General features: G+C 40.2%; 1 protein-coding gene across 4 annotated transcripts in view; it reads right to left on the bottom strand.

The window, feature by feature from the left end:
* The window catches only part of Dcaf1 (DDB1 and CUL4 associated factor 1), a 54180-nt gene that overhangs the window by 6713 nt on the left and 19944 nt on the right, over nucleotides 1-27523 (bottom strand). For all 4 annotated transcript variants that reach the window (XM_027414429.2, XM_027414430.2, XM_027414431.2 and 1 more), the window contains exons 9-23: nucleotides 25899-26057; nucleotides 24160-24339; nucleotides 23096-23305; nucleotides 22588-22757; nucleotides 19902-20026; nucleotides 17281-18544; nucleotides 16317-16515; nucleotides 15666-15748; nucleotides 15075-15159; nucleotides 12749-12982; nucleotides 12253-12346; nucleotides 11690-11794; nucleotides 11190-11263; nucleotides 10576-10677; nucleotides 231-483 (exon numbers count right to left, since the gene is read on the bottom strand). In XM_027414429.2, the coding sequence (XP_027270230.1) occupies nucleotides 231-483; nucleotides 10576-10677; nucleotides 11190-11263; nucleotides 11690-11794; nucleotides 12253-12346; nucleotides 12749-12982; nucleotides 15075-15159; nucleotides 15666-15748; nucleotides 16317-16515; nucleotides 17281-18544; nucleotides 19902-20026; nucleotides 22588-22757; nucleotides 23096-23305; nucleotides 24160-24339; nucleotides 25899-26057 (3337 nt within the window). The remainder of the gene's footprint in view (nucleotides 1-230; nucleotides 484-10575; nucleotides 10678-11189; nucleotides 11264-11689; nucleotides 11795-12252; nucleotides 12347-12748; nucleotides 12983-15074; nucleotides 15160-15665; nucleotides 15749-16316; nucleotides 16516-17280; nucleotides 18545-19901; nucleotides 20027-22587; nucleotides 22758-23095; nucleotides 23306-24159; nucleotides 24340-25898; nucleotides 26058-27523) is intronic.

Raw genomic sequence — 27523 nt, 5'->3', positions numbered from 1 at the left:
AAAAACGTTTACAGGCCTTTGGTTAAAATGTAGAGGTAGGAGCCAGGTAGGATAGTTATAAAATCTGATAGGAGAATAGGGGTGATTGATGCCACAGTGCTATTCCTCAAGAGGCCAGAGTGATGAATCAGCAGAACCCAAGCACAGCTGTCTTCTGGACTGGGTTGGTCCAAGAAGAGGGACCTGGCCCCAGGTGCTAGGGTTCCTCCCAAACTCTGCCTTATACTTACTGTCACCCAGGATCAGTTCTACTTCCTCATCTGCATCAGAGTCTTCATCTTCCCCCTCCTCTCCCTCTTCTAGAAGATTTGCTAACTCCTCATCAGAGGGAGAGAAGTCATTGTCTCCATCCTCTCCTGCGTTCTCATTGTTGTCATCCTCCTCCAGTTCTGCCTCCAGCAACTGGTCAGTGTCAAGTTCATCTAAATCATCAGTGTCATCATCATCTTCATCATCATCCTCTTCCTCCTGTTCTTCCTCTTCCTGGCAAGACAGCATCAAGTCCATTAGGACAAACACAAAGGCTTAACCCATATGGGCCATGTGGTGATTCCTACTCTTGGGGTGGGGGAGGCACAAAGGAATAAACCGTTATCCATGATGATTGGGACAGACACACATGTTCAAGACATTTGAAAAACCCTTCAGCAAGGATTATGGGCCTCTCCACAAGGGCATCCTGGTGATACAGCCCTTATGCAAAGAAACAGAAAACCTGCTTCACATGTGTCTAAAGCTACCAATAACCTTCAAAGACCTAAAGTTCCATGTTCTAGCAAAACAGAACACAGCTGCTGAGTTGCCAGCTCCTAAACCCCGCAGCTTATGTACTCCATCCTACATAATGGGAGATCCTTCAGAGCTACTGAGCACTTAGTATGAACATTTCAACAAACAAGGCACACAAGACAGAGCAAATAGATACCTACTCTTCCCTGTTACAAAGCAATCAAGCAAGCAAGCAAGCAATCAATATTGTGCTAGAAAAGCAATGAACATTTTCTCTAGGTATCCTAGACTCTAAATATCCTGCCACTCCCTTTTTAAAAAAGCACTTTGTTGACAAGGCCCTGGGTTCAAACTCCAGCACCACAAAGAAGGAAAAGAAAAGGAAAGGAAATCACATCTACAGTATAAGTCAGACTTGTCCACAAGCAGTTCTGCATCTAGGCCTCATAACCCAGGAATAACCATTAAAGACTTTTTAACACACAACAGGTAGGGGGTGAGCGTTCGCTCTTTGGTGTTAGTATAGCTGGGCAGAAGTGCAACAGCACACATGTGGAAGTCAGAGGACAACCTCCACTGCTGATCTCATCTTCCATCTTAAGACAGGATCTCTTGTTCTTCAGCCAAGTATCTAGTCTGGCATGCAAGCTTCTCCTGTCTCAGCCTCCCCCATCACTATAGGAGTTACAGGATTATAACTGCTTACTACCATAACCAGTTTTATGTGAGTTCTGGAGACTCAAGATTGGGTTCATGCTTATTTGGCAAGTACTTTTCTCACTCAGCCATCTCCCCAACCCATAGATACCCTTGATAAACAGCTTGATGCAGTGATTCAGACTTTCCAACAATTGATGGCAGCTACATGGGAAAAACTAGTGATATTCAGTAATCCTAGTGTGTGCAAGGATGTGACTATACTAGAGGTGTGTGTGTTGTGTGATCACTTGAGACCACTATTCTACGTCTTTGGCTATGTATCACTTCCAAAAACAGACTTGATAACTACTAAGCATTCACCTACCTGAAAGGAGCTAAGAATGTCTGGAGGAAGCAGTGAGTGAGTAACACAGACGAGCTCACACAAACAAAAGAGAAACAAGAGGTCAAAGTCAGGAAAAGCTCAAAGACCTCATCAGATAATAACTTCAGCTCCTTTGCAGGCACATTTCCATGGCCTTGACCAAAATTACATCTATTAACAAAGAACCAACATTAAAAATAAACACAGAGGAAAGAATAAGGACCTATGTCTCTCTAGTCATTGTGGAACAAAACAATTATGTTTAAAATTTTTGACAGGTAAGACCTGTCAAAAACAAACAAGAAATTACAACAGCACAACCCCTGAGCTTTTTTTACTGGGAGTGGGGGGTGCACAGAATGTATGGGGCTAGAATACAGACCAGGACACCATATATGCCAGGCAAGCACTCTGCCACTGTATACCTCCAGCTAAAAACAACCTGGTTCTGTTTTTTTTGAGACAGGGTTTCTCTGTGTAACATCCCTGGCTGCCCTAGAATTGCTCTGTAGACCAAGCTGACCTCCAAATCACAGAGATCTGCTTGTCTCTGCCTCCCTAGTGCTGGGATTAAAAGTGTGCATACCACCACACAGCATCAACATAACTTTTCAAGGCCCACAATTGAGTGGATATGTTAGCTGTTCAACTAGGTATTAGTTAATCAGCAAATGCAAGCTTGGTTGACCAATAATTAAGTAGTTTCCAAATCAAGAGCAATGCTGGAAAATAGCAAATACAAGGGTTAAATTTCACCATCTACAAACCAAACTTTTTAGGCTTTATGTCACCTCCTTGTCTCTACTCTTAATGCGTAGTTATGTCCATCTTAACTGTCTAAAATTCAAATCTGAAACCTGGATCATGGAGCTCACAGACCTATCCAAATGTTGTGGCAGAATCCAAAGAGACTAAGGAAGGAACATTTAGAGCAATTACTGCGAGTCAAAGCCCCAACAGCACAGCATCTCTCTTTTCTATCTAAATAAGGGTTCCATTGGATCTAATGTAAAGTGTTGGCTTTTGTTTTTCTAATTCTTTAAGTCTTTACCAGGATTGAAGACACTTTAGAAGAACTGAGAATGAAGCCATTTTAAAAGCTACTAATAATCTCTGCAGGGAATGAGGTACATTAAAAAAAAAAAAAGCTACTAATAAGTTTTAAAACATAGTGAAGTAAACTTTTTTCTTTCTGAATTCAAGTCAATTTCATGATTATCTAAAGCCCCAAAGCCTCCTGCCAGATCAAAAGCAGGAATTCCCTCCCTCCTCTAGTCTCTGGCCCTTAAATGTGACTTTGGCAAGCTTCCTGCTCTGGGCCTGAATCCACCTTGAAACATGTTCCCACAGATGTGCTCTTTACACCCCTGCCCTGGAGACCTTCACGCCCTCCACTGCTACTCACTTCTTAAGCAAAAAGATTCAGCTCCCCAAACCCAACAATTTCTCATTAGTACGTAGGCTCCAAGTGCCTGCCACCTATCCACTGTTGAAAAGGTAACAAATGCATATCTGGCTCCCAGACACTCAGCTGCCACTACTCCACTTGCTCACTTTGTCTTTCTTCTTATACAGGGAGGACCAATTTCGGCCCACACCACTCCACAGTGTACAGTGTGCTCTGGAATGAGGCTGCCTCCACTAAGCCAAACTATAAGCATAAAGATCAACTGTGAGGTAATTTTTAAGTGGTATTTTACTTATTGCTTTGGTTTATTGAGACAGGGTCTCACTATATAGCAATGGATGTCCTGGAATTTACTATGTAGACCAGGCTGGCCTTAAACTCACAAAGATCTGCCTGACTCTGCCTCCCCAGTGATGGAATTAAAGTTACGCAACACCATATCTGGTTAATCTAAGTGTTTTGTGTGCTTCTGTTTGTTTGTTTTCTTTGTTTAATGTATGTGTAAAGTATATGCTTTTGGAAAGTGCTTGATGTACATACAATGTTCAATGAGCGAGTTTGTTGTTCATAGGCACGTAACCCTCTGTGCTGAATATCAAAACCTGAACATTAACCATCAGGCTCCAATGTAGTAAATGTCACTAGCCAAAGCTGGCATTTAAACTATCAGCGAATGTCACTAGACAATTTTGTCTCCTAAACTATTGCTAGACTGATCCTTATTTTTTCCCCTAAGCATATTTGTTTTATTTTTTCTGCCTGCATATATCATTTCACACCTAAAGAAATTTAAAACTCACATAGTTTTACAACCAAATTCTGGCTACTTCTAACAGCATTCATCCCCCTTCTCAGGTAAAATCTGAAGCTTCCTTGCAATTGTCCCGCTTCCTTGGCTCTGCTTCTAGTTAACTTGTTTCTCAAAAACCAGGGTCTCCAGCAGCCCCTTCCCACACCCTGCCCTCCACTGCCGCACTATCCCTCAGCCCACCAGCCCACTGGGCTCTGCGCTCTGTGTGCTCTATTCCCTTCATAAGCTAAACATCCCAAAGGCTGCGTGACAATCCGCCTGGGTGCTGGGATTAGAGGCATGTACCACCGCAGCAGGCAAGCAGATTGTTCTGGATGGAGTTTACGCAGTACAATTGTGATGGGAACCCTAACCCTGAACCAGTGCAGATGCCAGCTCAAGTACACACGGCTCTGAAGCTCCACTTTTCTGTCCACCTCACCTTCCCAAGGACAGGAGCATGGAAGTTACGTCTAGGCAATCCCACTAACCACACATCAAACTGGCTAGTTGCCAAGATTTGTGAAAAATCTTCATATGTGTGCTTATTTAATGTAGCATTTGTTCAGAGATAATTCAAAAATTCTTCTTGAATCTTTTTTTCAAGAGAAACGGCTTTTAGCTTTTATTTCCTTCCAAAATATAACCAGTCAGAAAACCAAATTTCTGGCCATACTTTAAAAACAGTTAATCAAAAACCAAGGACAGTTTTTAAAATGAAATTCAGATGCAATCCTGCTGTCTGACACGTCTCATTTGCACACCTCACTTCCTTCTTTAGCACCTGTTTGTTACTGCACTGACCACCCCAAAAGGCTACGGGTTTTTTAACTCAAGTACATTCTTTTTTTTTTTTTTTTAAAGGGGAAAAAAAAAAAAGAGAGAGAGAACCTTTCAGGGGTCACTACATTCACCTCTGGCCAGGGGTGCAGTTGGTGTGGACTCACCATCCGCTTCTAGGCAGTGGAGAACACACACAGGAGGCACAGCACACAGTGTGTCCCAGATTCCAAACAGAGTGGAAAAAAGAAAACATTATTCCCTTGTTCAGATTGTTCTTTATAAATTTAAGGTTAACAGTAATTAACTGACAACTACTGAATTTTCAAAATCTAGTAATAATGATCATTAACCTTTGGCTTCATAACTTTCCCTAAAAGCCAACAACAAAGTTGACTAAATTTTTTGGAAATAGATACTAAACTTTGAATAAATAATATGAACTCTAGGAGTACTTTTATGAACTGCCTGATGCTAGGCAGAGTAGCTGCCTCAGGACCAACGAAGCAAGGTTAAGTGTTCCTATACATTCCACTCAATCAGCATGATGACAGTTCATCCCTTTCTGTTAAATATCCACACTTACTTAAGCCTAAGGATAAAAAGCAACTTTTTCATTCACGTATTATGTATATATGAGCAGAGATCAGGAGCCATCTTGTGGGAGTCTGTTCTCTCCTGCCACCACAGGGTTTTAGGGATTGAATGCAGGTCAGTCTTCATCTCTCAATAACTAGCATTTCATATAGGTACTTTATAGTAGACCATTTTAGCAAATGGCAACTGACCACTCATTATCCTGAGCTTGTTTTGCTAAAGTGAAAAGGCAAATTCAAAGGTGTTGGTCACAGGTGCTTGCTTCCCTAACCCATATGGCACACCCAAACCATCTGAGAAGACCAAAGAGCAGGTAGCAAGCCCAGGACAAAATTTTGAATAGCAAATAACTTGTATGAAAATGAAAAGTCTAGTTTTAAAAATCAGGTGAAGCATATAAACCAAAGTGTTCATTTAAAAAATTCAAGGAGGCATAAAGCAAGGTAGTGGGGAAGAGATGCAATGGGAACAGTATAAATGCATCACACTATCACAAGAGTCTAGAAATGATATGGACCAACATAATATTAGAAATGAAACTTACAGTATTATCCCATCCCAATATCTCTAAATCAAAAGCATTCAGTAATGGATGTCTTTCAAACTTGAAATACGGCAGGTGGTGAACCACCAGAGGGTGGTATTAGTGTGCAGTGAAGTTAGCCTAGATCCTGAGAAATCTGAAAGTAGTACTAACTTACCCATGCCACACACCTATGCATACAAAGTCCCTCTAATGTAGAAAGCATTTGTACTTTTCTACACACTTGCTAGGGTCCACCTAACTATTGGACACTGGCATCCATGCAGAGATAGCCTCCATTTTTCCTTCAGAATCAGAAACTCAGAAGCCCTTACCAACAGCCTGTCCTCATTCCAATATCTTTCTTACTTAATTATTCACAAATTAAGCAGAATCACAGAAAGAGAACTGGTCTTTTTCCTAACACATGCTCCCTGGAGAGAGGGGAGAGGAATGCAATATTTAGGTTAAGTTGCTATTTCATGATGGTTCCCTTGCTTCCAAAGCCAGCAACTTCTCTTTGGCGCCTTTGCCTTTCTCACTACCCCATATACTCAACAACGAAGCCCTCGAAATGAATAGCCCCAAAGTGCTCTGGGCAATCCTAGCTTCCTTCCAACTTCCACCTTAAAAGACAAAACACCAGGCCGCACTGGTGCCAGGTGATGATACCCAGAGAAGACTGCCCCCGGTCTTAAACTTCAAAAATATGGAGGACAAAGACGATGACGTTAGACAAGGAATTCAAAATACAACTCAATTTTGCTTCAGATTTACAATTACATATATCTCAGCCAAGAAGCCTAAGACAGACCTAATGGATGTTTTTTATGACCAAACAGGGGAAAGATACTCCTGAGTCTATCAGTACCTATGTCATTGCTGTGTAAGATAATGCTTGACAACTGCACCTTCTCTATTTACTTACCAAGAATAAAATATTTACTAATGCATTTGCTCATGCACTTTTGGAGGCAGGGTCTCAATATGCAACCAAGCCAGTCTCAAACAAAATTGTCCTGCTACAGCCTCCCAAGTGCCAGAATTACAAGCATGTACTACCATGCCCAGCCACTAAATCTCATCTTATTTCATGACAGGCAGCATGAAGAGTATAGTGTCTATAGCAACAAAGTAAAGCAAGAATAAAAGAATGGCACAACTAAGAAACTTGTACTGAGCCAGCAGTAATTGAAGATACCGGCTACACAAGCCTAAAGAACTGAGTTCAATCCCCAGAACCCAGACGAAGGTGGAAGGAAAGAACCACTCCACAAAGTTGTTCTCTGACCTCCACATGTTCCCTGTGGCATACACACACCTACATATACCCCACCCGTCTCTCTATCAAATAGACACATTAATCATACATGATTTTTGTAACTGTTAAGAAAAACTTTTCAGAGAACTGGACATAGTAGCTCATGCCTAACTATAATACTAACACTTGGGAGGGGGAGCCAGAAGATCAGTTCAGCGTCATTCTCAGCTATATGACAAGTTCAAGGCCAGCCTCAACTGTATGAGACCACCATCTAGGAAAGGAGGGAAGGATGAAAAAAGGAAGCAATTTATCAGGCATAGTGGCGAATGCTTGTAATCCTAGTACTCTGAAGGGAAGGTGGAGGCAAGAGTAGATGGGTCAAGGCCATCTCTGGCTACATAGTAAATTTGAGACCAGTGTGAACTACATAAGACCCTGCCTAAAATCTAAAAGACAAAAAAGAAACCCACTCAAACCAAGACATGATAGCTTCTGCCTATAATCTTAGCATTCAGGAGACTGCCAAAAAAGAACTGCCACAAGTTAAAACTGCCACCAGCCTGAGTTACAATGACTCTACCTCAAAATTAAGAAAAAAACAAACACGCACACACGCACAAGCTTTCAATTCCAGCAGTGAAGGCAGAGGTAGGTGGATCTCTGTGAGTTCAAGACCACCCTACTCAATATAGTGAGTTCTAAGCTAGTCAAGGGTACAAAGAAAAGACTATCTCAAAAAGGGGAAAAAAAAATACAAAAAAAAAAAAACAGCAAGAAAAAATTCAAGGCAACTACATGAAATTTAGAGATTTTATTATCACTTTCAAGCTGTTATAAGGAAAGAGTAGCAACATATAAATCAGAGTTTAGCACTCAAGAAAATATTATTTAGCTGTATGACAGAGGAAAGGAAGTCACAAATGAACACTTGGCTGATGGGGGATATGTCCTTCTGTATGCTATGAATATATGTTTCTCTTATTGGTTGATGAATAAAGCTGTTTCAGTCAATGGACAGGCAGGATGTAGCCAGGAGGAAGTATAGGCAGGGCTACCAGACTAGGGGAATTCGGGGAGGAGAAACACAGAGAGATGCCATGTAGCCGCCAAAGGAATAACATGCCATAGCATTACAGGTAAGCCACAGCCTCATGGCAATACACAGTTTAATAGAAATGGGTTAATAAGATAGAGCTAGCCAATAAGAAGCCTGAGCCATCAGCCAGAGTTTATAATTAATATAAGCCTCAGTATGTTTAATTGGGACTGAAGGGCGGCAGGACCAGGCTGGACAGAAACATCCGTCAACACATGGCCCTACAAAGGAGAACACCCTACAAAGGAAAATGCCTCTGGGTCAAGCAGCTGCTAGACAGTAATGAAGATTCTGCTCCTAGTGATTTCAGCCTTATCCAGAAACAGAAACACACACATACTTCACAAACGCATACTTTTCTCTTACTCCATTCAAAACTCCTATCTGAGGACTACCAATCACCCCTGAGCATGCTTAGCCAGGTGGAATACACCACCCAAACCAGCAGAAACCAAGAAAGCACACACGGGGTTCTAGAACTGTGTCTTAGATTTCTCAACACAGTGTTTCTCACTCAGGTGTCCTGAATCATCTTTCAAGTTCAGACAACACAGTATTCAAAAACAGACTCCTAGTTAGGGTACAGTTCAGCTGGGTAAAATGATTGCCTAGTGTTCAGGGAGCAGATAATGCACCAACTATAACTACAGTGAAATACATTCCCTGAATTTCAAAGTGACACAACAAAATGCCTTTGTTTAGTCAGTACTAAGGGGTCTGTTACAGAGAAATTTGAGTCTTTAGCCCACTGCACTCAGAAAACTGCTGGGTTTTGTTTTTTATTGGTTTTGAAAATTACTTTGGGATTTGGGTTTGTTACTTTTTTGTTGTTGTTTTAACAAGGTATGGGCAACTTGGTTAGATCCTATGTTAAAGTTTTAAAAAGGGTGAGGGGCTGGGAAGTGCTTAGCATGTAAAAGGACCTGTATTAATTTATACTACCACAAAAGAAACAGAGAGAGCATGCACAAAAGAGACTGAGGAGAAAGAAGAAAATTTTTACTTAAAAAATATTCTTGTAAATGTAAATGTTAAGTACATGCTATTTGGGGCACTAAAAAAGGTTACTTCATTAGCCCTGACCACAGAGCCTGATGCTCAAAAGCCGGAGAGTGATATGGCCAGAAAGAGGAGAGTTCTTCTCATTCTTTAGTACATATCATCCAGGGGACCTGAAAGTCCCTTACATAAGACCAATACTAAAAGTGAAGAAATTAACTCAAGATCTGCAAAAGGTTATTTCTGGGGGCTTCATTATCTTTAGTGAGAAGTCCAACACTAGTCCTTCACTTCAACTCTGCATGACCTTGGCAGCAAATGTTGTAAAAGACAAAAAAGAGGGACTAGAGGGTACTCTTGTAAAAAGAAGGCTGTGAGCCCAGCAATCAGGAAAATCTGCTGATGCTCTCAAGTTTGAGATGCTCTTCAGAACTGAAACCAATACAAACATCTGCTACATAAAATTCCCACCTCACAAGAAAGGTAAAGCTAATACTGTGGGATACAATATGACCTATTTACATTGTATTTATGTTTAAATTTCTCCAAACCATCAAAATGATCTTTACCTAATCCTTCCACTATTATCGTCTCCAGCAGGAGTGCTATCTGATCACATTGGCACTGGGATATGAGAGCTGCTATCTCCTGTGTTACCTTATTTACGTAAGGGGTGGGGTGCACACCATAGTCCACATGTGGAGGTCAGAGGACAATTTAGAAAATTGGTTTTCCTCTTTTAACACATGAATCCAGGGAATTGAATTCAGATCATCAGACTTGGCAACTGGAAATTTTAAACAATAAGCTATCTCGATCGCCCTAGGGGAGCTGCTTATCTTGAAGCCCAAATGGACACTGTAACAAGCATGGAAGTAAAATCAGAGATTGCTAGGCTGCACACTGTAAATGAACACAGGGTCGTTAGGTACTAGGTTATGTTGCTGTTGTTCTGGTTTGGTATTTGTGCTTTGGAGACATGATTTTACCAGGTAGCTCAGGCTGGCCTTGAACTCACTCTGTATAGACTAGACTGGCCTTGAACTCACAATCCTCCTGCCTGAGTACTAAGACAGCAAGCATATAATTCCACCCTTTGCATATTTAAAAGCCTAATGACAAAGTAGTTTCCTGTCCCCCTTTTGTTTTAAAATTCTTCAGTAAAGATGACTGTTTTTTAATTTATCCATTTAAATTTTTAAGAATGTTTTACACTAATATAATTTCACTTTCTGTAAGTTTCAGACATATTAAGAAGTCTTTGAAATAATGGCAGCATGTAGAAGACTTATCTTAAAATCCCCTCCAACAAAAACAGAGCACGTATCCCTCCAGGCTTTCACAGAGATCTCCAAGCTTACTGACCTGGTCCTCCTCTTCATCCTCGTCTTCCGCCAGACGCTGCCTGCCCACCTCATAAAGCCTGCACACCGTGTCCATGTTCAGGGCATCCATGCTGCCTTGATTCTGGAATGGGAAAAACACTCTGAACTAAGCAGTGAGTCAGAGTGCCCACATCCATACCTTAGCTCTGACAGGTGCCCTTTTCTTAGACCCTGTAACTATCAAAGTTTCCAACACCTACAATCATTTGGCTGACTCTCAAAATGGTATACACAGGACAGAGTGGGAAAGAGATGGAATGGAAAAGTTTAGGCAATGGTAGCTGGAAGCATAGGAGAAGCCACTACCACTGCAACAAAGTTATCTTACTCTGATGAGACACAAAGACTCCTCTGAGAAAGAAAGAGCAGTTTGAGTACAGGAGCTAGGAATTTATAAAGGGATTTTTCTCACTGTTTCTCTTAAACTATGCATTTCCCAAACTCTATCAACTGAGTACAGTATCAGTTATCTCTAATCAAGAATATTACTTACTTTAGGATGCAGCTGATGCCAAATAAAATCTCTAAATATAACTTGGAAATTATTGTAAATACCATCACAATAGTAAAAAAGTCTCTGTAAGCCTCCCTTACCTCAATGACAGCAAGATAGCAATCTTTGGTGTCTGTACACAGGTCAAAGATGTTCCGTTTCACATCAATAGTTGCTGAAAAAGAGAATGTGACTGAAACTTAAATTACTGCTGTGGCGTAAAAACCTTTTTCATTCACAGGAATTAATTAGAAGCCAATATTTAGGACTATACAGATGACTCAGTGGTCAAGAGTACATCCTTGCAGAGGACCCAAGTTTAGTTCTCAGCACCCATGTTAGATGGTTCACAACCACCTGTAACTCCAGGAGATCTGATGCCTCTGGCCACTGTGGGCAAATGCACTCACATGCACATACCTACACACTGACAAACACACAGACATAATTAAAAATAAATTTTTAAAGGTCAATATTCATAGATACTTCTATAACTTCTGTACTTGTCAATAAAAAGTCCTCCTGGAAAATGGAGGATCTTAAGGAAGGATACCAAGACATGAAGAAAACAATGATCAAGTGCCTGCCCTTGCATGCTTACCTATAGGTTTATAATCAGTTGCATTAAATGTTCGGAAGGAAGACCCAAAAGGACTTTTCATCCTCTCTTCCAACAAGTCATCTTCATCATCTGCCTGCAACATTGCTGATTGAGGGGAGGAAGAGTAATGAAACATTAAGAATCAGAAACATTACTAAGTTAACATCATGGAATTCACTGCTTTTTTTTTTTTTTTTTTTTTTTTCTCTCTTTTGGTTTTTCCAGACAGAGTCTCTATCTGTAATAGCCCTGGCTGTCCTGGAACTCACTTCATAGACCAGACTAGCCTGGAACTCACAAAGACAGACCTGCCTCTGCCTCCCAAATGCTGGAATTAAAGATATGCACCACCACATCTGGCTCATATATTTCTTTCTATACAAATTATCTTCAAAATTAGTTGCCTTTTATCCTAATCAACAAAATTTTTCATCCATTTGTTCTTTAAAAATAAACTTTTAATTTTCAGTTACTTTTCATAAGTGAAAAGCATTTCCAAAATTCAAGTACCCAATTATGTGAGAATGCAGGAGAAAGAGGATGAAGTAAAAAAGTCTTATTACCTCCATACATCACTGTCCCAGTGTGGTTAAACACCACACGACACTGATCCAGAGCAGGAACGGTGTGTAAAAGATGGAAAGTTCGAAGGTCCCACTAGGAGGGATGTGATTAAGGGAAACTATCTTATACAGAAGTTGAGAACTCTGCTTTACGTGGGTAGAATGGAACCATGCTTGCCAAGCACTCTACCAACTACAATCAAAGGCTCTTCCCTAACCTCATGGAGTCTCTAAAGCATTACTTTCTCTTCCTACTAAATTCAAAGTACTGATGTTTTAAGTGCCAACACATGTTACTGACTGATATTCCTGGCAAATAATTCCATATAATAAACACTACATGAGCTCCCTTCCCCCCAAAAGTAGCAGTTCATTCCCCTCTTTTCATGTCTAGCAACTGATTTCTACGGAGCAAAAGTGATGTAGTCCGAAATGGTTCTGCATAACAATCAGGTAACAAATGCAAAGTAAGACATGCAATCTCTTGTAAGGATACAATCTCTGTATTGATGATGACCTCCAGCCCATTTGGATGGAAAACGCCACTGATATTCATGTTGAACTTGTCAAACTTGTGGATGGCCTGTGCAGAGCGGACATCCCAGAGGACGCCATCATTTAAGACAAGATCATCTGTAGGATTAAAGGTGGCACAGTTCCTCTTGTAGTTGTTGGCAAGATCTGGGTTAAACAGAGTCAACAGCTTGTTGCCAGTCTGAATATCATAAATCTTTAGAGAAGAAGGGGCGGGAAGAAAAAAATCAGACCAATCTACGCAGTGACAGGTTTAAAGAGAGACTGTGAAATGCCTCTCCGTGTTCCCAAACCCCAATCACAAAAGCCCTGACACTGGTCAACTGAAATCCTCACAGCACACCCCCTGAGAAAAGGTAAAGGACACCAGCTCCTATCTGAGCTCTGAAACACCCCTTTCTCACAGTAAAATGGGAGGATTTTAGATAAGGATTTAAGATAACAAACAAACCTTTTCTTCTTCTATTTTGAACAGAAAATGTTTGCAAGGTTAAAACTTGAGAATTCTCATTATCATCAAAGATCATAATCATCAATGATTAACCATAACATAAAAATTCCAGAGTATATTTTAGCCCCATCACACTAAAAAATTCTAAAGTTTACAATTTGCAACCCATGCACAAACCAGATCCTTTGCATCAACTAAGACATTGTAATATTTCCAGTTTAAAAAAGATCCTCCTCTGATATAAATAAGGAAGACACCATAAAGAAACAAAGAAGCCCAGAACCATGGACAAGACAACCATTCTAGTCTGCAAAATTCAAAGTCAGGAAAACTGGAGGAAAGATTCTTGGCTTTAAAACATTAGGAAAACATAACAACACATTACATGAGTCCTGACTAGGTCCTGGTTTAAAAACAAACAACAACAACAAACAACAAACAACAACAACAAACAACAACAACAACAAAACCTTTGAAACCAAGTTCAACAGGAACAATTATGAAAATTGAGTGTGGACTGGATAGCAGATACATGGGAATTATTTGGAAATTTATTATACAATAAAGTGTCTTTATTGTTAGAAGGTAAATATCATAAAGATAAAAATACCATGATGATGTTTATAATCCCTTTCAAATGATCTTTTAAAAAAGGAATTTACACAGAAAACACTGCAAAATATTAAAATGACAAATCTAGGTAATGAGCATATGTATTTTTTTCTTTTTTTCTTTTTTAAAATTTTCTACATCCTCCCCAAGCTCCTACCCTGCTTCTCCAGTTACCTGATAGTCACACTTCCTTCGGTGTTCTTAAATACTGCCCTGTCTTACTCTGTAACACTTACTATCTAATATATTTCTTTTCTTTATTGTCTCTCCAATAAGACTCCCTAAAGGCAGAGGCTATAATTCATCTAAAACAAGGTAAGAAATCAATAAACATCTGTTCTTAGTTGGGTGTGGCTGGCCACACCTATAATCCTACAATTTGGTAGGCTGAGGCAAAAGAATCCTAAATTCAAGACCAGGCAAGTCTACAGAGAGAAATGCTGGATGGGGGGTGAGTGGGGAGAGAAAGAAAGAAAACTGAAAAAAAGGACAGATTACTATACTAAAAATCTTTTCAAGTTGCCAAATTCATACTCAACCCTCTGCTGTGTTTCTCATGTAGCTCACTGTTTATGACATAGTCTCACTAGTGGTCAGTACTGACCTTGAACTCCTTTTTTCCCCAAGACAGGTTTCTCTATGTGGCCCTGGCCGTTGTGGAACTCTCTCAGGAGACCAGGCTGGCCTTGAACTCACAGAGATCCACCTGCCTCTGCCTCCAGAGTGCTAGGATTAAAGGTGTGGTCACCACCACTGCTTGCCCTTGGGCTTGAACTTTTGATCCTCTTGCCTCAGAAGTAAGAAATCACAGGTATTCACAACCATGTCTGGCTCTTTGCATAATTTACAACTATTTACTTCTGGATTCTAACTAGAGGGTTTGTTTTGGTGTTTTGGTTCTTTGATATTTTGTTGTTGAGATACTACAGATTGATTGCAGATCATGTTAGGCAAGAGTTCTCAATACCTTCCCAACTCAGCTCCCAGTCCTTTAAATTTTATTTTGAAGAGGCTCATTAACTGCTCAGGCCAGCTCTGAATCTGCAGTCTCCCAAAGTCTTGGTCTCTAGAATAACTGGGATTACAGATATGGACTATCACACCCACTTCACTGAGTAATTTCTAGCTGCCAACAGGACATAAATTCCCACATTACCTCCAGAAGATTTCAATGTGAACAAATGGGTAAAATCAGCTTGATAGCAGTAGACTCTTAAGTACTTACATGGGCGATGTCTCCTTTTGTGCCTATGACCCGATCCTGAGAGTGCTTACTGAACTCAACATAATGATCTTCTGTGAAGGAATGCCTATAAACAAGAACATTACTGAGTAATGACTGTAGGGACTACTCTTCAGTCACCTGAAAATACAGGTAATTTTTAACCTCTTGCAAATCACTTACCTGATTCTCCTTAGTTTCTAAAGAAGAAACAATTGTATACATAGATTAAAAAGAAAACTCCCTCCACTGAATAATGGGGAGTTTGTTGGTATAAGAAATGACAAATACAGGATGTGTGCTTTTGAAATATCCCAGAAATCAATACTGTCATGTGAACATAATATATAAATGTCCATTTTGGGGTAGTGACAAGTCCATTTTATAATGAAAATATAAAGACATAATAAAGTTATTTATAAACTAAGATAAATTCTTATTAAATGTGAATCTCAAATGAAAAAGGAAGAAATTACCAACAGTTGAGATTATTTCTCTTTCCCCAAAAGGCTTGAAATTTAAAATCGGATGAAGGGAAACAAAGTGGGTAAATAAGATACAAAATACTATGCTGTAAAGCAAATAAATACATACTTCATATCAAATACTGACTTCATCCCCCAAAGTGCAGACAAAGGCTGGCTCCAAGTGGCAGATGTCAGAAGTAAGGACCCATCCTAAAAAAAGAAGGAGTTAGTAATCACTAAGATCTTAATTACATGTGCCTATAGTGGACTAGAAAAAAAAAATTATTCCCAGAGCCTAAAGATGGTTCTTTTTTTAAAGTTTATTTATTGTGCATCTATGTATGATATGTAGGTATGTGCCACGCATGTAGAAGTCAGAGGACAACTTTGTAGAGTTACCTTTTTCTTCTACCAAACAAACTAAGGAAGTCGGGATAAGCATGGTAAGCACTTTTACCCAATAACCCATCTTGCTGACCTGGGCTTTTTGTTTGTTTTTCTTTTGATGAAATAGGGTTTATGTACTTGGGCTGGCCTAGAACTTATTCTGTAACCCAAGGTGACTTTGCATCACAATCACCCTCAGTTTACTATGTGCCACCACACACAGCTGAAATTTTCCTATCAATAGCTCAGATCCCTTCTGAGATCTGTGTCAACATCAAGTAGACTCTCTAGCTAATGACTCATCTGAAATAAAGTCTAATGAAAGGTAAGGCCCTTTAACTCTGGCCCCATCCACATCAAATTAAGAGCTAACAAGGGGAGGAGCCCTCACCCTGGAAGGTTCAAGATGTGTGATGGCTGAGTTGTGACAGTTATAGCTAGCCTCTTCCTGTCCACTAAATACGTTGTAGAGCTTCAGCTGCCCTGTGCAGGTTCCAAGCATCAGGAACCGCTCCCGGGCTGAAAATGCACAGCAGGTAAAGCCACTCTCATCTTCATTAGCTTCCCGGAACACTGAAATAGGACGAAATCTAAGCAAAAACAGACAAAGTGCATAAATCAGAACAAAGAATATCCAGGAACTCTGAAAAACACAAACTTTGCTAGACAGTAGGAGAGAAGAGTATTATGTTTCAAACCGTGAAGTCTTATAAATAAAAATTTAATTCTAAAACATTACAGTGACCTTCAGTAGTTTAAATTTTCAATGAATAGTGTGTGGCTAACGCCAGGCATTGGTGCCCCATGCCTTTAATCCCAGCACTCGGGAGGCAGAGGCAGGCGGATCTTTGTGAGTTCCAGGCCAGCCTGATCTCCAGAGCAAGTGCCAGGATAAGCTCCAAAGCCACACAGAGAAACCCTGTCTTAAAAAACCAAAAAAAAAAAAAAAAAAAAAAAGAAAGAAAGAAAGAAAGAAAGAAAGAAATAAAGAAAGAAAGAAAGAAAAAGTGTGTGGTTCCATGATCTGTCTGTAATATTTGTAAAGAACTAGACAGAAGACAACTCGGCCAGCACACAAGACAAGTTTGAGAAATAGCTAGAAACAGTAAGTTTAAGTTAAGATCTAACAAACATACTGGTTGTGATGGTAACAAAGGAATCAAAATATTGTTCAGAATCTAATAAAATGAACCCATAATTTACTTAATAATTAATTCACAAAACACATAAAAATGATGTTCAGTAATACTTAAGGCCAACAAATAACTTTAACTAATCACTCAGTGATGTTAGTGACCAAACACTTGATTTAAATAAAAGAATAATTCCAAGGAACATGGGGAACCTCTCCTTACCTGCTGAAGATAAGGTGCCTATCAAAGCATCCGCCATCTACCCCTCCATACTTTGGAAATGATGCCCTTCGGTTTAGCCTTGAGGTAAAGTTTATTGGCGCTTGCCGCCTCTGTTTTGGCTCAGGACACTGATGAGGAGTAAAGAGAGAAAAAGGTGGACAGGTGGCAACGGGGTTCTTGCAGCGAGCATGTTGCTCTCTAAGATACTCTGTGATGATACTGTCCAGTGTAGGTGGGGAAGGAAGATGTCTATCCAATTGTTTTTTTATGGCGGGGCTCTGGCTGTATGCACCATGGTCCGACTTCTGCCGTAAAACTCGAATTTTTCTGCCATTGCACGGTGACGGCCTCTCTCTGATAAAACTGATCCTACCAATCAAAGGGGAGTTGCCTGTATACGATGGGCCAGGCAAAGCCAATGAACCCTGGGGGGGACGAGGTGGAGGATGAACAGGGGGCGCAGAAGGGGCAGAAGCACCCACAGCAGCATGGCTAGCCAACCGATTTGCAATGCCATTGGCAATTCTAGGGGTCCGGGGAAGAGAGACAGGAGAAGCAGCAGCAGTTACTGGGGTGAAGGCAGAAGAATGGGAGGCAGCAGTCATGGGCAAGTCAGCCTCTCTCGTCAGCACAGTTGCTGTCTCTCCAAGCCCTTTAGAAATGAGATGATTTCGTATCAACAGAAGCAGCTCTTTCTCAGGGAAGGAGATCCTTGACTGGGCAACAACATCTGCTTTCTGTAGTCGTGCCAGTGATACATCAGTGCCAATGAGAAGAGGTTTTCCTGATACTCGCTCAATGAGCTCAGCGGCGTATTTGCAGAACTTGACATGGTCACTACGCTTGTCCTGTAGCACTGGCTCCTTCATCAGCTGTTGAATCTGGCAGCTACTAAAAAGGGGCAATTTGCTGATGATCTGTCGAACAGTGCTACTTCGAGACAAGCCCACCAGGGCCTTGCAGGCCAGGGCCCGGATCTGGTCTGCATCTGTGATGGGCATCTTGATGGACAACAGGGACAGAAGCACCTTGATGCCATTGTTGGACTGGACCACATTCCACATTTTGGCCAGGGTATGCTCACTGCTCTTGGGGGTCTGAGACAGCTTTCTCCGAGGAGTTCCAGAAATAAATTTACCAATACTGGATATTCGGTTATCTGGTCCACATACACAATTGATGATAATCTGAAGTGCTGACTTCTGAATTTCAGCATCATGGATAAAGAACTCACCCTCAGCCACTCCCAAAATAATGCTAATACCTATAACATAAAAAAAAAAAATTGTATTATTATTTGTAAAACTAGTAGCTAGAAGGACCTGAGATGTCACATTACAAGGATACTATACCCATCCAATCTTTATTGTGCACTACTAACAGCAGCCAAGTTATGGGATCAGTGTAAGTGTCCTTCAACAGACAAATGGACAAAGAAGACATGGTATTATGCACAGTATAATCTTACTCAGCAATAAAAAAGAATGAAATTATATCATGTACAAAAAAATAGATGGGGCTGGCAAGACAACTTACTGAGGAGTCAACAAAGTCTGGCGTACCAAATTGAGGCAGGACCAATCCCCCACCCCCATCAAGGCTGAGCAAGGTATCCCACCATAGGGAATGGGCTCCAAAAAGCCAGTTCATGCCCCTGAGACAGGTCCTGGTAAGTGGCATAAATATCACCCATACTCAAGAGGGTCTAGTTCAGTCCCATGAAGGTTCCCCAGATGTCAGTCCATTGTCCATGAGCTCTTACTAGCTCTTGTCAGCGGCCTCTGTGGTTTTCCCATCATGGTCTTGACCCCCCTTGTTCATACGATCCCTCCTCCCTCTCTTTAACTGAACCCCAGGAGTTCAGCCCAGTGCATGGCTGTGGGTCACTGCATCTGCTTCCATCCTTTACTGGATATAGGTTCTATGATGACAATTACTCTCTTTATATGAACTGTATGGTGCCAATTACAGCAGACAAAGAAACCTCCACAACCTTCTATTCCAGTTGTTCTCAATCTTCCTAAAGCTATGACCCTTAAAAACAGTTCCTCATGTTGTGGTGACCACAACCATAAAATTATTTTCATTGCTACTTCATAACTAATTTTGTTACTGCTATGAACTGTAATATAAATTCCTGATATGCAGGTTATCTGATATGTAACCCCTATGAAAGGGTTGTTTGACCCCAAAGAGGTGGAGACCCACAGATTGAGAATATCTGTTGTATTCTAGCATCCTGAAATTAAGTTATAAACATGACCAGAAGGGCAAAGGCAATTTATCAGACAACAAAAATGGCAAGGTGAATGCTTCAGAGATAACTTAGTCTGTAAAATGTTTGCCTTACCATCACAGGACTTAAGTTTGATCCCTGGACTCACCAAAATAAATAAACAAGAGTCAGGAATAGTAGCACATGCCTGTATCCTAGTACTGGGAAAAAAGAACAAATCCATCCCCAAGACTCAATGGCCAACCAGCCTAGCCTACTTGGTGAGTTCCAGATATCAAAAAGAAATATGGTTTAATCCCTGAAGAATGATCCTGGTGTTGTCCCCTGGCCTTCAAACGCATGCATACATTAACAAAAGCTAGCACAGTAACAAGGTGCAACCTACCTACAGTGGACACAGTAGAGCCAGCCTCGTCTAGTACATCCACTGACTCTGCCAATTGGAGCTGAATTTTTGGCACCACAGTGAGAATAGCCAGGACATCCAAAGCAAAGCGCACAGTGTCATTCCTAGACAGGAAGAAGAATTATTCAAAGGGGAACTACAACACAACCTCAAAAACAATTTAAACAAAAGGAAGAGAAGTCAGGAGGTGGTGTTGCATGCCTTTAATCCCAGAACTCGGGGGGCAGAGGTAGGTGGTTCTCTGTGAGTTCGAGGCCAGCCTGGTCTACAAAGCTACACAGAAAAACCCTGCCTCTAGAGAGAAAAAAGACCTAAGAGATAATAACAAATTGGAACCACCATCTGAAAGGTTTTAAAATACTTATTTTTAAAAAGATATTTAAGACAGAATATACTGGACACTCTAAAAAATAATCTGGAAATATGAGATATGATTGTAATTACATTTAATTATTCATGTGTGTGTCATAGTGTGTGCAGTCAAAAGACAACTTGAAGGAACTGACTTTCTCCCATCATTAGGTACCAGAGATCAAACTCAGGTCACAAGGCTTGGAGGCAGTTTCTTTTCCCACTGAGTGATCTCACTTGCCCAAAACAGGTTTTTGTGTGTGTTTGTTTTTTAAGATTTATTTAGGTCAGGCAGTGGTGGTGCACACCTTTAACACCAGCACTCAGAAGGCAGATGAGTTCAAGGTCTACAGAGTGAGTTCCAGGACAGCCAAGGCTACACAAAGAAATCCTGTCTCAGAAACACAAAACAAGACAAAAAAATAAAAACAAAAACAAAAGACTGGATGTCTCAGTATTCCCAATCTGGTGCTGGAGTCCTGGGGTCTAGAGACCTGCTGGTCTTCAGCCTATGTTGCAGCACTGAAGAGGCAGATTCTGATAGGAGCAAAGGAAAGTCAAAGCAACAAGACAGACATTTAAAGCCAGGAATGGTGGCAGACACCTTTAGTCCCAGCAATCGGGAAGCAGAGGCAGGATCTCTTTTAGTTTGAGGCCAGCCTGGTCTATATGGTAAGTTCCAGAACAGTCAGGGCTATGTAGAAATCCTGTCTCAAGAAGAGAAGAGGTACAAACAAGTATTTATGTATAGACTAAGAATTCATTATCCAAAATGTTCTGGACCACTTCAGATGACAGTGCTTTTCCAATTTTAGAGTACTTGGATAGAATTTATCAACTGAGAATCACTAATCTAAAAACTTACAATCTAAAATGCCCCCAGGGCATTGGTGCCCCATGCCTTTAATCCCAGCACTCGGGAGGCAGAGGCAGAGGCAGGCGGATTTCTGTGAGTTCAAGGCCAGCCTGGTCTCCAGAGCGAGTGCCAGGATAGGCTCCAAAGCTACACAGAGAAACCCTGTCTCGAAAAACCAATAAATAAATAAATAAATAAAATGCCCCCAAATCAATTATGGCCAACAACCCTGTACAGTAACAATCATTTCAAAAAATAATTAAATAAATTTCTACAGGAAAGGATTCAAAATACAATTATGTGAAAGAGAAAATATATGACACAAAATCTAAAATCTGAAAATACCAAACACTTATAAGAAGGTGGGAAACTATCAAGGTCACTCTACAACATCCCACAAGTTGTTCCCTAACTTCCAAATATTTACCTTACCACATATGTACCCCACACAAGCAAGCAAGCAAAGAAATAACTTTTACACCATAGATGAGCAGATAGAGTGATTTGCTACCAAGTATTACTAACAGTGGTGAAAGGGAAAACCAACACATATCTGCTGTCTCTGACACTCACAATCTCAATCTCTACATAAGTGAGTAAAAAATATTTTTTTGAAAAATCACATTATAGCTGGGAATCATAGCACACACCTTTAATCCCAACACTCAGGAGGTAGAGGCAGGTGGATCTCATCAAGTTCCAGGCCAGTCAGGGCTACATAGTGAGATGCTGTCACAAAATATAAAAGGCTGGAGAGATGGCTCAGTGGTTAAGAGTACTGGCTGCTCTTCCAGAGGTCCTGAGTTCAATTCCCAGCAACCACATGGTGGCTCACCATGCCCTCTTCTGCCATAAAGGTGTATATGAAGATAGAGCAGTCATATACATTAAATAAAAAAATATTTTGAAAAATACATAAAAGGCTTGAATAATAAGGTCTGGCAGATAGATCAGGGGCTAAGAGCACTGGTTGTTCTTCCAGGACACAGGTTCAATTCCCAGCACCTACACAGCAGCTCACAACTGTCTGGCTCTAAATTCATGCTCTCTTCTGCTCAAGATCCTGCATGTGGGAATACATAAGTGCTCACACAACCACACACACACAGAAAGAAAAAGGAAGAGGGGGATTTAAATAATAAAATAAAAATCACTTTCTTCTTTCTTCCTTTGTTACTTCCTTTGTTCCTTTTTGTTGTTGTTGTTGTTACTGTTTTACTCTTCTTTTGATACAGGGTTTCTCTGTGTAGCTGTAACTGTCCTGGAACTCATTCTGTAGACCAGGCTGGCCTGGAACTCAAAGATCTGCCTACTTCTGCCTCCCACCCAACCAAAAAAGAGGAAAAGAAAATTGACACTTTCATACTTAATCAGCTTCCTTCACAGAGTCAAGTATAAAACTTCAATACAACAAAAACTTGTTAAACATGTATTATGTGAAACAACTTTGAGTCCCACCTTGCATAATAGGTCTTCCAATTGCAGGCAATGGAAATAAGCTGCAGTAAGAGTTGCACACAGGAAAGCTTGAGGAAGACTTCAGCAGGTTCCCAATACAGCTGAGCTGGGCCATATTCTATCAAAAACTCCATCATCTCCACAATCTGCTCATGAGTGTATGAGCATGCCTATGGGGACAGGATTGTAGTATTATAAAAAAAAAAAAAACTGTACCATCTGCTACTTTCTCAATGCTTGACAAAGATTTTAATAATAGTATCAATTTCTACAATTCTGGAGTCACCAGTCCATAACAATGCTACATAATGCTTAGTCCTTTTGGGGTTTTTTGTTGTTTTGTTCATTTTTTGGTTTTTTTCAAGACAGGGTTCTCTGTGTAGCTTTGGAGCCTGTCCTGGAACTGTCCAAGTTGCTTTGGTCATGGTGTTTCACCACAGCAATGATAATCTAAGACCCATGTCTCAAGAATAAAATTAAACAAATAAGTAAATGACTATTCTCTTACCTTGTATGGAGGTTGAGGGTGAACAAGAATGCCACCCTCAGTCCTCTGTAGTGATTGTTTGACTTGTTCCAATTTAATGGCCAGGTGAGCCTCAAAATACTTTCGAAGAGCCATGCAGGTATGTTTGCCTGTTTGGCGGCTAGCAAATATTTCATCATCACTCAAAAGTGCACCCTGGTCTTCCAAATTTAAAATCTCCAAAGTACTGATCTATTAGTAAACAGGTATAAGATTCCAAAGGAGATGGGGAAAGAGCACACAGAAAAGTAAAAAGATTAAAAAAAAACATTTGGTAAATGTTTATATTCAACAGTACTGACAAGTTTCATATTCTAACAGTCATATGAAATGAAAAAATGACATCATCTAATCATATTAAAATATATAGAGAAGATGAGGTATGATGGTGTACTCTTGTAGCAAAACACTTGAGAGGCTGAGGCATGAAAATACCAAGTTTCAGGCCAGCCAATCTACATAGCAAATTCAAGGCTCTTGAACTACAGAAAAATTTTCTTAAAAATCAAAAAAAGAAGGATTGGAGAGATCAGCAAGAGCACTGGCTGCTCTTCCAGAGGAGCCAGGTTCAATTCCCAGTACAACACGGCAGCTCACAACTGTCTGTGGCTCCAGTTTCGGGGATCCAACACCCTCACAAAGACACAAACACAGACAAAACACCAATGTACATAAAATGAAATTGAGTAAAATCTTTAAAAAGGTAATCAACTAGAAAGGAAAGCAAAAATACACCAGCCTAAAATTGTTGCCATTTGAAAAGATCAAAATTAACCAATTGCAGTGTGTGGTAGCCCACAGTTGCAATCCAACTCCCAGCACTTGGAAGCAGAGCCAGAAAACTAGATACAAGTTCAATGTCAGCCTGGTCTACAAAGGGAGTTCCAAACAAGGTGACATAATGAAACTACCTTTTCTCACAAAAGCCAGAGAGAGGGAGAGAAAGGGGGAGGGGGACTTCCTCTCTTTTACGTGGTATCTTTCAGAATAGCCAAAATAAACAGGACTCCTAACAGCTAACTGAAGAGCCAGTGGAAGAATCTCACCAAGTTCACCAGGCGACGAAGACCATCATAACGGTCAAAGAGCTCCAAGACAGCCCGGAATGAGAAGCAAATTGAGAAAAACATTGTAGCATGGCAGCATCCTGAAGCATGAGAACATTCCATTAACCATAGGGTATAGTTCACCACATCAGATAGAACATTGTGGGGATGCATGCAAACCTGCAAAAAAGTAAATAAATATATTTTAACATTTGGAGCAAAGGTTTCTTTAAAAGGGATGAAAAATTGTCCAATGTAGACAGAAATGTTTACAGAATACAGTGATCATTCTAAATCAGTTCTAGAGCATAATTCATTCCAAACCTGAAAACTACCTAAATTTAATTAAGTACAACCTATACTTACCAAGAGCCAAAAATATATCATTTAATGCTTCTAAATGACTAGGTGCATAAAGTATACACATCTTGCTTAACAATTATAAGATGCTCAGAGACGTTAAGGACTGTGGTGATATCTTATTTGTATTCTAACAAATAAACCTTGCCTGATGATCAGAAAAGTTAATCACAGAGGTCTGGAGGTCTGTACAGACAAACAGGAAGTAAGATGGCTTGGCAGAGGAATATAAGGCAGGAGACAGTAGCTCGGACTCTTTACAAAGGTATGGAAATTTTATAGAGATAAGAGCGCTAATGCTGAAAGCTCTACTTCTCTGACCTTTCAATTTCACTCCCTGATATCTGACTCGAGGTTTTTATTATTAAGACCAATTAGAACTCCTGCTACAAAGGACCTTTTACAGTCTCACTTTATGGCCTGGAATTCAACTATGTAGACCAGATGGGTCTCAAACTCACAGATATCCACCTGCCTCTGGCTCCCAACTACAAGGATTAAAGGCATGCACCACCGTGCCCAGCAAGGACATTCTTAAGTGGCTGAGCCTACTGATGATACTAAGTCTACAAATGTATCAGCTGCTCTACTGATTCATACATCTGTATGCTTCCTATAAATTAAACACCGTCAAACATTACCTAGGTTTGCCTGGTACTATTTTCTATATTTTAGTCATAATTAACTTTGAGCATATAGTTTACTATTCACAAAAAGTAAAATTTTAACTATTGGTTATCTTAATTAATTAGCAAAGACAAAGACAACACTCAAGACAATCAAGAGCTATACTTAACTTAAAAAGTCATGTACAATACAAAATATTAGAAAAATGTTCCTGGTACAGAAATGATAAGCCCTCTCCTAGAAACACCTAGGGGAAGCATCACTTTTCAAATGTATAGCCCACTCACTTTTTAAAAAATGATCACTAACATAAAAGACTTAATGGAAAAACAAAAGACTCAAACTAAGAATGAGAACAGCTAAAATTAGTTCACTATCTCCAACACAAATTATTTAACATATATAAAGCATATATAGTTTTTATAATAAATTAACTTTAAAATATAATACAGTTGACAAATGAAAAGTGCCTATTAATTGTAATGCCACAAAAATCACAAAAAAAAACAAATAAAGCTGGTAAAACATCTGTCCTGCACTTTCTCAGTAGAGTCAATTTTTTCTAAACCATTTCACATTTTAGGATGCTTTATGGAGATATACATCCTTATTCTTCATGTCTTTCATAAGAATTTCATCTTGTCAACTGTTTCTTTCTTCTTCTTATCCAAACATTCATATGTGAATATGCTGTTTTAAAGAGATGGTCCCCATCAAATCCCATTCTCATCACCTGAATGGACTAGACTTACTCTTTCCATAGCATCCTGGTTGTAGGACAGGTAATACAAGCACATGGATACACCAGTTGCAGCCATAGAAGGACGAGGAATTTCCAGTAATTTCTGTACTCCACCATGTGCAACAAATTCTGTGGCAAATTTGTTATGGAGCAGGAGAGATGCTAGGTGCTAAACAGTAAGGACACATGTTACAGTGGAATAATCAAAAACATCACAAATCTCATAACACAATATTAACTTCTATAGAGTCATCTAAATAGAGAACCACCCTCATTCATATATATATATATATATATATATATATATATATATATATATATATATAGTAGAGTAGTCAGACAGTGATGATGCACGCCTTTAATTCCAGCACTTGGGAGGCAGAGGCAGGTGGATCTCTGTCAGTGTGAGGCCGGCCTGGTCTACAGAGCAAGTTCCACAGAGAAACCCTGTCTCAACACACAAAAAAATAAAACACGAATTTATTACGTGAGTGGCTATGGTGTTACATGTGGAGGTCAGACAATAACTTGCAGGAATTGGTTTTCTCCTTCCACCATATGGTTCCCAGAGATCAAACTCTGCTCATCAGGGCTTGGCAACAAGTGCCCTAACCTGCTGAGCCATCTCACTGGCTCTAGATAGGCTATCTACTGGCCTTGAACCCACTGACTCCCCACAGCTGGGATTACAGCTTGCACCACAACACCCAATTTTTAATGTTTAAATTTTGTTAATTTCCTGCTCAAAATTCCCACCAGTCTCTCAGGATGAAACAATCTGTACTATTTTAAGGACAGAAAGTCCCACAAAAGTGGGATGGTCTTCATATTTCTGAACCCAGGGCCTCAAAGACAGCCTCAGGAGAGCTAGAGCTCCCCTCCTGTTTCCAGAACAGACAATACAAGCCTGCAATTGCATACTTGAAGAGATAAAGTCAATGGCACCATTAACAGGTATTTACCCTCTTCTCAACACCTAGAGCTGGACTAAGCCTTATATAAAATTCAAATCCTTTCCTTTATTATCCTCTTGTTTATCATAAAGGCCTCTACCATTCTTCCCTCAAGAAGCAGCTAAACTAGGTATCCATTCCCAGTAACTTAGGCCACACAAATCGTTTTCTCATGTTACTACCACACCACCATGACCACTCACAATCACAAAAGGTAGAGAAATAGAGTAAGTAGGCTTACCATTTATCAAGAAACCTAGTTTCATTTGGGTCCTCACCACCTACAAACCCACTTCATCTCACCCTGTGAGCAGATCCTGTTGGTTTTCTTTCTTTTTGATAGTCAGAGCCTGGAACTTGCTCTGCAGACCAGGCAGGCCTCAAACTCAGATTTGCCTGCCTCTGCCTCCTGAGTACTAAGATTAATGGTGGTAATGGTATACCCAGCCTCAATTTTCTTTTAACCCATTTTGTTCCTATTAAGTTGTTCCTTTCTGTTCCTTCTCTTACACAACTTGAATCTTCCTTCTGAACAAAATGATACACCCAGATCTAACTTCTAACTCTCCCTCCCCCCCCCCCCCGTGTGTGTGGGGGGGGGGAGGTACTCAAGATAGTAATGTGGGTGGCCAAGGAGGACTCAGACCCTGGAACTGGAGTCACAAGCAGTTATGAGCTGCCA

Source organism: Cricetulus griseus, chromosome 4, assembly GCF_003668045.3.
Source record: "Cricetulus griseus strain 17A/GY chromosome 4, alternate assembly CriGri-PICRH-1.0, whole genome shotgun sequence".
Taxonomy (NCBI): domain Eukaryota; kingdom Metazoa; phylum Chordata; class Mammalia; order Rodentia; family Cricetidae; genus Cricetulus; species Cricetulus griseus.
This window is presented reverse-complemented; position numbering and strand designations above follow the sequence as displayed.